This window comes from Chrysochloris asiatica, unplaced genomic scaffold (genome assembly GCF_000296735.1).
Source record: "Chrysochloris asiatica unplaced genomic scaffold, ChrAsi1.0 scaffold00010, whole genome shotgun sequence".
In the NCBI taxonomy this organism is placed as follows: domain Eukaryota; kingdom Metazoa; phylum Chordata; class Mammalia; order Afrosoricida; family Chrysochloridae; genus Chrysochloris; species Chrysochloris asiatica.
Window position 1 is genome coordinate 25752253 of NW_006408528.1, and position 11471 is coordinate 25763723.

General features: G+C 36.2%; 1 protein-coding gene across 1 annotated transcript in view; it reads left to right on the top strand.

Moving 5' to 3' along the window:
• SEMA3A (sema domain, immunoglobulin domain (Ig), short basic domain, secreted, (semaphorin) 3A) overlaps window positions 1-11471 on the top strand; it is a 324888-nt gene that overhangs the window by 273789 nt on the left and 39628 nt on the right. Inside the window, exons 13-14 of the mRNA XM_006834338.1 lie at window positions 3334-3375; window positions 9650-9807. Coding sequence (XP_006834401.1) covers window positions 3334-3375; window positions 9650-9807 — 200 coding nt within the window. The remainder of the gene's footprint in view (window positions 1-3333; window positions 3376-9649; window positions 9808-11471) is intronic.

Consider the following 11471-nt stretch of genomic DNA (forward strand, 5'->3'; position numbering starts at 1 on the left):
ACAATTTCAAGTGTTATTATCAATTCTTCTCAGATTTGCTCTTAGTATTGACTTCCAAGCCAGATTCAGAAGAGGCCGTGGAATAAGGGATATCATTGCTGCTGTCCAATGGATCTTGGCTGAGAGCAGAGAATATCAGAAAGATGTTTATCTGTGCTTTATTGACTATGCAAAAACTTTAGATTGTGTGGCTCATGACAAGCTACGGATAACATTGCAAAGTATGAGTATTCCAGAACACTTAATTGTGCTCATGGGGGATCTGAACATGAAACAAGAGGCAGTTTTTCAATCAGTATATGGGAACACTGAATGGTTTAAAATTAAGAAAGGTGTGCTACAGGGTTGTATTCTTTCACCATACTTATTCAACCTGTATGCTGAGCAAATAATCCAAGAAGCTGGGTTATATGAAAAGAAACATGGCATCAGGATTGGAGGAAGACTCATTAACAACCTGCGATATGCAAATGATACAACCTTGCTTGCTGAAAGTGAAGACGACTTAAAATATTTACTGATGAAAATCAAAGAGCACAGCCTTCAGTATGGATTGCACCTCAATGTAAAAAGAACAAAAATCCTCAACATTGGACCAATAAACAACATTCTTATCAATGGAGAAAAGATTAAGGTTGTCAAGGACTTCATTTTTCTTGGATCAACTATCAACACTCATGGAAGCAGCAGTCAAGAAATCAAATGATTAGGCAAATCTGCTGCACAAGACCTTTTTAAAATGTTGAAGAACAATGATGTCAGCTTGAATACTAAGGTGCATCTGACCCAAGCCATGGTATTTTCAGTAACCTCATATGCATATGAAAGCTGCATAGTAAATAAGGAAGATCGTAGAAGAATTGATGCTTTTGAGTTATGGTGTTGGAGGAGGATATTGAAAGTGCCGTGGGCTGCCAAAAGAACCAACATCCGTTTTGGAAGAAGTGCAGCCAGAGTGCTCCTTGGAGGCCAGAATGGCCAAACTTCATCTCTCATACTTCAGACATATTGTCAGGAGGGACCAGTCACTGGGAAGGTTATCATATTTGGTAAGGTGGAGGACCAGAGAAAAAGAGGAAGACCCCCAGCAAGATGGATTGGCAAAGTGGCAGCATCAATGGGCTCTAGCGTGGCAACGATAGTGAGGTTGGCCCAGGATCAGGCAGTGTTTTGTTCTGCTGTGCATAAGGTCACTATGAGTCAATACCGACTCAATGGAACCTAACAACAACAACAAACTTGCATGGTCTTGTGGTGTGGCACTATAGGATCTGAACCAGACTGCAAACCACAAGATTTGCAGTCCAAACCTTGGAAACACTATAAGGATGGCTTTAAATTGGACCCACCTCAATGACACTTAACAACAACAACAGTGACTTCCATAATGTGCCATATTTTATTGTTTCTTCCTTCTTTCTCTCACTTCTCGATTCCTTCACTCTTGCTCTTTACCTGAAAACAAGATTTTACCCAAACTATGCTCTGGTAGCGTAGTGGTTACGAATCGGGCTGCGAACCTTAAGGTCAGCGGTTCGAAACTACCTGCCGCTCCGCGGGAGAAAGATGAGGCTTTCTACTCCCGTAAGGATTTACACCCTCGGAAACCCTGTACAGGGTCGCTATGGGTCGGTACCGACTCAATGACACTTAACAACAACAACAACATGCTTTGGGGTATGGAGTGTAAATCACAAGACACAAGATAAATGAGGTATATTTCTAGATAGCTATAAATGAATTAAAGGCTATATATTTGTGTGTGTGAGAGAGAGAGAATCAACACTATACACCATTTGAAAAGTGTTGTACGTTGTACATGCATTAACTGATTTAATCCTCTCAATAATCCTGTGAGAAAGAACTATCATCCCCATTGTTCAGATGAGAAAACCGAGGTGGAAAGAGGTCAGGCAGCTTGAATCATATAGTTATACTTCCTTCAAGGCTGAGTTCTGTCACCTATACAATGAGGCTTTCAAGATTATTCTACCCACATAAGACTTTTTCTCATTAGCTCCCTCTACAAGTTGCAATCTCTTTATAAACTGCTTTTGTTTGATGGAATGCAGTTCACTGAAAGTGAATAAAAAATGACGTAAAGTAACACATTCAGATGTATAGACTTTGGTGGTCTATGTTTGTCCAAGAATACTTAAGTGATTTGGTGGTTGTTACTTTTTTGGTTGTTACTCCTCAATATCAGCCTTTTGATAGGAATTGGAAAGATTATGTTTCCTAACTCCTGGAGTTTAGGTTTTTTTTTTTTATTAAACATTTAAAAAAATTTTTTTTTTAAACCTTTTAAATAATAATAAAATAATCTCCTTTAACTGAGCTCTCACAGTCCTTGTAGCTGGGAACTGACCTAGTACTATCAGCACCCTCACACTGTGTGATGTTAGGAGCTTTTCTCACATTCTCAGGCAACGGTGTTCTACAGTTGAACATAAAAATATTCACACAACACTAAATCAGACAAGGTCACCCTGAGACCATGGTGAATCAAGACATGTCTGAGCACAGATAAAAACATGAATTTTTTCCAAGCCACAAAAATGACCAAACATCTCTTAATCCTGTCTAATATGAGCGATTGCTGTTTCTTTACCTATCACAGCTTTAGCCTCTGTCTGCTCTTTCTTTCTTCTCAATAAGATTTATTAAGTTAAGTGAGCATAGAATTACCCCTGCTTTGTTACAGCATGCACTCCAGAGCAAGGGAGTGTGGTGGTTACATTGGATAAGCAATGGACTGGCAACCATAAGGTTGATGGTTTGAGCCCACCAGCTGCTCCACAGGAGACTGATGAGACTTTTTGCTACCGCAAAGATTTAAATCCTTAGAAACCCCATGCAGGGTTTCTGTGAGTGGGAACTGATGAAAAGACATTTAACAACAACAATAACAACTCAGAGCAAAACCTTGCTTCCTCAAACCTTTCCTCAAATTCTTCAGATCACTTAACACAAGCCCAATGCACTAACACCTTCCCATACCCTCTTACTGAGTGGCCAGTGGTACCCTATCGTGTGTATTCTCCCTACTGCAGTGATCAGTACTCATTGTGGTCAACTACAGGTGTGTTCCTGTTGGTCTTTGGCCAGAAAACGTTGACTCATTCTTGTCTGCTCCTAATATTTGATATTTCTCTATATCGTTTCCCTCATATATCTTATTTCCCACTTCTTGTGGGCACTAAAGTTATCTCCTTTAAAACATATGTGAGTGTCTTGTGAGCTGCTTAATTAACTTTTAATTGATCCGCTAATTGATTGATAACTGATTTTTCTAATTGAACAAATATTCACATATTTATTTTTCTTCCTTAGGAGCCAATTACTATTTCAGCAATGGAGCTTTCTACAAAACAGGTATACTCGCTAAGTATTACAATCTATTGTGTATCTTTTGTTATTTTTGTCTTTCAAATATTGTGATTTTCAGATATATTTATCATCTCTCAAGTTTTATGGATTTATTAATACTATAAAATTAATACGGTTCATTAAGTAACTTTATAGTATTAATACTGCTATTTTTTTGGTGGTGTGCTGTAGGATCGGCACTGGAGTGTGAACCACAAGGTCGGTGATTTAAACCACCAGCTGCTCCTTGGAAACCCTTTACAGGGTCACTATGAGTTGGAACCAACTCAATGGCACTAAACAGCAACAACAAATACAATGAAAACCAACAATAATTGTCATTGCTCCCCTTGCTTTTGATCAATTTCATATGGCCAAACATTATAACATATGGTTTTGGATAATCTAAATATGAAATATACTTATAAACATATATCACAGATTATTATTTGTTGTAAATATTTATTTATAGAATTTATATGTGGTCATTGTAATATATTTTCCAATGGTTGTTTTCTTCTATTCTGATTCTTTATATTCTTTCTCTGTTGCTTCCTTTCTTTCCTTTCCTCCCTCTTTCTACACACACATATACATTTAAAAACATACATCAATAAAACATTAATGAACATTTCAAACTATAAATTTATAATTTCATTATTAAGTTTTTAATTAGATATAAAAACTACACTTTGTAGGCTATATATAATTTATGTACTGGATTATACATATTTGGAGGAACTTGAAAATGTTGATTTTATGTTTTCAGTAGTATTGTGTGCTAGAGAAAAATATATGGCTTTAAGTCCTCTCATTCAGATTTAATGGATGGTTTAGCAAGACACATAAGTAGAACAAATGACTTTGCAATGCTACATGATGTTGGCAAAATAGATATAGTTTCAATTCTAATAAATTATATTGCCCCAATATGTTGCCGTTGTTGTTAAGTGCTGTTGAGTGGATTCCAACTCACAATGACCCTATATAGTGTTTCTGAGGAGAAACTGGTGAGCTTGAACTGCTGAACTTGTGGTTCAAACTGACTTTGCAGTCCAGTGCATTAAACTACAGTGCCACACCAGGATTCCTTTCCCTGATATAAATTCTATAAAATAAATGTAGATTCAAAGCTGCCTAATTATTGTGTAATATGACATTAAGAAAAAAAATCCAAAAGGAATAGGGCAACTCTCACTATATAGTAAAAACTTACATATAAAATTATAAAATATATGAATCATTTGATTAATTTTATTTCTGAACTGTTTATGTTTGTTTCTGACCAGCTTTATCACCTAAAATATGGTGCCATTAAATTTTAATGTGTATCCTTTTCACACAGATATTTCAAAATAGATTGATAATCTCCATGGTATTTAGAGAAATTCAGAGTGCAGATACTATTACCCTTTTACTGTTACCTTAAACGTCCTAAGTAGGTGTTCATCTGTTCTTATAATCCAAAAGTTGTCAGATGTTGGCAAGGAAATCTAGGGTTTTCAGAATGGAAGCTAGATGGGGATATCTTTTCCCATAATGATTTTAAAGATCATTTATTTATTCTTTGCCTGACTTCATCGTTGATCTTAATTACATTACTTCCATGACTATTTTTAAAGAACAGTTCTTTCTGCCGTAAAATTAGTAAAGTTACCTAAAAACTATTGAATATTAAATGCAATACAATTTATCATCAACAAAACCAGTGTGTCAATTTAAAATATCAGGAAGTTTGTAGAAGAAAATTTCCATAGCCCTCATTGTCCACTACTGGAGATTATATTTCAATGAGCTATGACTCAATTCCATGTATGTTTATGGGCATTTTACAAGTGGGGTAGTTGTTTCAAGAAGGACAAGTAAAGTTGCATGCAGCTCATTTTCTGGATAAATGGACTCATTTCTTGCTTATGGCCCATGATTGTTAGGGGGATAGTGTAAAAGCCTGTGGTGATGTTAAATTGGGCAGAAAGAGCACATCAGGTTCCTTGTTAGTAACTGGATTATGCTTAGTGGTGCCTGTAAGCCTTCCCTATTTTTCATTTGGATAGCATAATTATTTTTGCACATCATTAATAATACTGCAGAATAAATGTAAAATGAAAACTGGACACTGAGTTATATATCATTTTTGACATTTGTTCCACAGACTTTAGATTTAGATTTCATTACAGTAATTTCAGTTACCATAATTTGGTTTTTCTATTCCTCCTATGGAACTGTGGGATAAAGCACTGGACTGCAAGGTCGTTTTGAACCACAAGTTCGGTGGTTCAAATTCACCAGCCGCTTCTTGGAAACCCTATACAAACAAGATCAGTATGAGTTGGCACTGAATTGATGGCATTTAACAGCAACAACATTCCTCCTATTGATCATCTCTCTGTTTCTTTCCTAAAGGGGTATGACAGTTTTAGATTTAACAGCTCTTTTATAAAGTAGCATTGTTATTCTTAAGTACTGTCCAGTGCGATCTGACTCATAGCAACTTGAATACGGTTACCAAACATCAAGAAGTGTCTGGTAAGCTTAAACTACCAAGCTTGCCATTCAAACTGACCTTGCAGTTCGGTGCATTAACCCACAGCACCACACCAGGACTCTTCAAAGTAGCATGTTGTTGTTGTTGTTAACTGCTGTTGAGTCGATTCCAACCCCTAGCAATCCTGTATAGGGTTTCCAAGGAGGAGCTGCTGAGCTTGAACTGCCGACCTTGCAGTTCAAATGGCTTTATGGTCTGATGCATTTAAAGTACCATAGTCTTCATAAAATCTTGAAGTGATCATTTTGCTCTTACTTCTTATGAGATTTTGACCAAACATACAGATTTTTAGATTAAGTATGACTACGTTGCTCAGTCATTTCATAAAAATTGTTACAAATACAAAACACAAATGTGTATGCACATATTCACCAATATCAGCTATGCTTCCAGATATTGCTACTCCTTTTAAACTACTTCTGTTACTTCTTAAAATTTATCATCAAATTGAAATTTGTCACTAGTTCTGACAAATCTTAATATTTGTCAATACAGACAAACATTCAAGAAATCCAACCTGTACTCATTTTAGTGAAAATGAGGTTTTCTTTATTTGATTTTGCAAATCAAGCACCCAACCCAGCAGACATAGGCAGACACTATGTGATGCATGGCCAGCTCAAAAAGAGTTCTATTCCCATTTTCTGTCCCACCAGTTCCACAGTCTAGCCCAAAGGTCACCATGGTCTTAATGACTGCATTCTTATTTAAAGTTCGTAGTCCTAGAACAGATTTCTTACCCCCTCTTCTGAACATGGTATATTCATCTCTCCAAGCTTTCCCCATACTTTGATTTACACCACACCAAAATGACAATTTTGCCTTTCTCCAGGGAATCTGTTGAACTGCAAGGTTGGTGGTTCAAACTCACCAACCACTTCTCAGAAGCCCTATACAGGGTCACTATGAGTCAGAACTGACTTGATTATACTTAAAAACAACACAGGACTCAAAATGCATTCCTTTTCAATGTTCTTTTGAGTTTGGGTAACAAAAACAAGTCTGAAATTAACTGGTCCAGCAGATGCCCATGTTGTTGTTGTTGGTAAGTGCCATCGAGGTAGTTCCAACTCATAGTGACCCTGTATAGGGTTTCCAAGGAGCTGCTGGTAGGTTTGAACTGCCTACCTTGTGGTTCTCAGTCCAGTGCTGATCCTACAGCACCAGACCAGGAGCCCATAGAAGCCAGTATTTTGATTAGATATTACTTTAAGGCACTCTAATGAAGTCCTGGTGTGGCACTGTGGATTAATGCGCCAGACTGCAAAGCCATTTGAATTGCAATGTCGGTTCAAGCTCACCAGCTGTTCATCGGAAACCCTATACAGGGTCGCTATGGATCTGGACCAACTCGACGACACTTAACATCAACAATTAGACTAACACAAGTGTATCAATGAAAGAACTTGTCTGTAACCCTCCACTAATTGTAGTGACAGATTTAAACACATAATAACAAGCATGAAAAAGATCTCAGAAATGTATTTTAAATGTTCTATAATACAGGGTCGCTATAAGTCGGAACAAACTGGCAACACTTAAAAACAAAATAACACAATTACTCAGGAATTCCACAAGGGGACATTTGACGTCATGTGTTGTGGGTTAATGCGCTGGACTGCAAAGTGGGTTTGAACTGCAAGGTTAGTGGGTCAAACTCACCAGCTGCTCCTCCGAAACCCTATTAGGGTCACTATGGATCAGAATCGACTCGACAGCACTTAACAACAGCAAAGCTTGGTGGTACAAAAGATTAATGCACTCCGCAGCTAACCAAAATTTTGGACACCCAGAGTCACTACTTCTGAAAAATCAGCTACTGAAAACTTTATGTTTCCACGAATCCGAATCAACTTCACAGCAGCTGTCGTCTTCTTCTTTTTTTTTTGCCCCCCTGGTTATCCTTTCTCATTTTTTCAGTCTAAGAAAAGAGAGCAGTTGCATCAATTATGCCGATAAATTTTGCCGAGTTTTGTTTTTATGTAAATTTGTAGCTGATGTAGTACATTGGAGGGTCGTGGTGTGGCTCTGTAGGATAAATTAACCCCAAGGTCAACTTTAAAACCCACCAGCCACTCCTTGGAAACCCTATACAGGGTCAATATCAGTCAACACCGACTTGCCAGCACTTAACATTGACAACAACATGCTACTTTGGATCACCTTTGTTATAGGCATTAAAAATATGCTGGTGCTGGTGATGTGCCGTGGAGTCGGTTCCGACTCATAGTGACCCTGTACAGGGTTTCCGAGGCTGTAAATCTTTACGGGAGCAGAAAGCCTCATTGTTCTCCCGCGGAACAGCTGGTAGTTTCGAACTGCTGACTTTGCGGTTCGCAGCCCGATTCGTAACCATAATGCTACCGTATACTGAAAATCTGAATTAGTGGTGACTAGAAAACTGTTGTTTTTAACATTCCACCATTCTGCCTTATTCAGGTACTCCTCCAGTGTCATTTTAAGTATAATGACATTGTGGAAATTTTATCCAGATGTAGGTTCAAGCATTTAATTAGGCTGTGTGTCTACGGACAAGAGATTGGCTTGCAAAGTGTGCCCTTTGGATATTTAAATGATTGTTGGCTTGCAAAGTGTGCCCTTTGGATATTTAAATGAATATGTATTTTCTGTTTTGTTTGTGTACATTGAAATAAAAAGTGATAGAGGTTAAATACTATTGATCGATGGTAGATGGAGGGGATTGTAATCATTGCAATAAAACAAAATATGACTCATTGAATATAAAACTGATGATCTACCCTGTAAACTTTCAGTCAATTCACAATAAAAACTAAAATAGAAAAGGAGGGTGAGAATGGTGATACAAGTCAAAGAATGTACCCAACAACATGAAAATAGCTGTACATGTAGGAACTGTTGGCTTGGTGTCTATTTTGCTGTGTAATTTCTCAACAGAAACAACAACAAATAAATCATACACATTAACAAACAAACAAGCATCTAGTTATATATGTTTATGAGGAAGTTAAGATCTCTATGGCTTTTTTCCAATCATGTACAATATCTTGGAATTAAAACTAATGGGAAATCATGGGTTAGATATGGTACATGAAGGAAAAAGAGGAAAGAACACACAGAGTTAATGTAGGGAAAAAACAGAAATCCAGGTCCCCAAGAGCCTAATCCAATGTTTTCTAGTACTACCATATCTTTTAGTTAGGACTCTGCAACAGTCAGATTATGCTTAGTTTCCCTCATTGATGATATTTCAATGAGAAGTAAGTAGTTTATTGTTTTGTTTAAAGAAGTCTTCCTTGAGACTGTACAAGAGTAAAATCTTGCTGTAGAAAATGTTTTCAAGTGCAACAAATTATGTTCCTTCCCTTCTTATTTCAAGACAGCCTACTTCACAGGCAAGATAATTAAACCCCCATGATTCAGAAGCAAATTATTACCTCCTCAAGACCTATAGGAATACATAGCAATACAGAGATAATGGTTAATCAATTTGAACATTATACTGTTTCTTTAGTTTCCTTTGTTATACTTATAAAAGATACCTGTTTTGATTATGTATTTAGATTTTGATCTTGCTCGATTTTAAACTGTCACATTATCTACCAGACCTTTGAAGAATCTATCAATAATGGTAGTTCTTTATTAAAACCCGTAATTATATTTTGGTAGGTTATGTACAAACAAAACTGTCTTTTAAGAAAAAAGGGTTTTGAAAAACAAGATAATTTTTGTGCTAACAGTGACCTTTCTCCACAGCAACAACTGTATATTGGTTCGACTGCTGGGGTAACCCAACTTCCTTTACACAGATGTGATATTTATGGGAAAGCCTGTGCCGAGTGCTGCCTCGCCAGGGACCCGTACTGTGCCTGGGACGGGTCTTCATGTTCTCGCTATTTTCCTACTGCAAAGAGGTAAGAGAAATCTGAAAAATAAACAAAAGGTGTTTGGCCTTACCCATTAGCTGATTTCACTTTGGAGCAGCTTTCTTCAATTAAGTTTATTGTCTTTTGCTAATGCGTAAACGGTTTAAAGAGTATTTAGTTCGTTTTTGTATCTTTAAATAATCAAAACAAGCGATAAGTGTATACAGGTAAGATTAGTACTAAATATAATGTAATGAGTAGTTTTAATAAATGACAAAGGGAAACCTAAAGCAACACAATCATATTCCTGAATATTTATACTTAGAAATATAAGAGAAAATTTACAAGAGAAAATTTCATTTTCTGCAAGAGGAAAATTAGGGTCAAAGTGAAAGAGAAAGGAACCAACGGACTTTAGACGGGGTCTCATGCCTTTTGACCTTTAGTTCAAACACACTCGTTTTATTCTATCATATTTAAAAATTTTTTAAAGGTAACTTATGTTCCAGAGAGGGTCCTAATGTGGCACTGTAAGATAAGCACTGGACTGCTAACCACAAGGTCAGTGATTCAAACTCACTAGCCACTCCTCAGAAACCCTATACAGGTTCACAGTGAGTCAGAACTGTCTTGACAGCGCTGAAAAAACAGTAAACTATCTCTGAATGAATGAAAAATGCTTGCACAAGTCTTTACCTCTACAGTCTTAGTACACAGGAACCCAGTTATCAAATGAATTCTTTACAGTTTTGAAAATTTCATGTTTTCCTATGGGATACATGTAATGTTGATCAACTAAGATACATCATAAAATGCATCTTTATTTGACCAAAGGTAATGCAAATTATTATAGTATCATAGTACAGCTTACAATTGTAGCAGTTACACTTGAAATATAAAACAATGTACAATTATCTACCTATTATGAATACATGCATGCATGTACATAGGTTGCAAGTATATTTTTAATAACACCTAAAGGTATTTGTAAATATGTTTGAAAAGAAATTGCTAAATACACCATAAAAGTTATCTAGAACAATGCTATTTTTAGATAAAATGTAACTGTAATATATTTGTACTTGATTGACATTAGGAATGGATATTTGATCATTTAATATCATATTATACCCAGGAAATGCTTTCATACAATACTCCTACAGAGAGCTCCTACACAGATTCTGAAAGGAATACTTAAATTTGGTTTACTTTTGCTTTAAAAAATAACATTCTTCATTTAAAACAAAACAAAAGTATCACAACAAAATCTCTACTGTTCATTGATAACTGCCTTCTCTGTTGCCATCTACCAAGTTAAAATTTGAGCAATATGATGAGTATAATATATTGTTAATGTGAGTCTCTACACAAATGACATGTATATCAACCTATTTGAAACATGGGAGAAAATCAGTTATCAAGATACTGCGTTTTCATGCTCTTTATTATGAAGTACTTTTAAAGGAGCCATAAATATTAATATTTCATAGTTGGTAAGGTGTGTTCCATACCATTCAGATGATTTAAAATATTTGGAAAGGTATATTAGGTAAAAAAAAAAAAAAAAAGGTCCTACTGTGTACTTAAACCTTTTGATTGCATATTTTGGATAAAATTTATTATATTTAACTATATTGTGAAATCATTTGTTGTTGTTGTTGTTAAGTGCCGTCGAGTCGGTTCCGACCCATAGCGACCCTGTACAGGGTTTC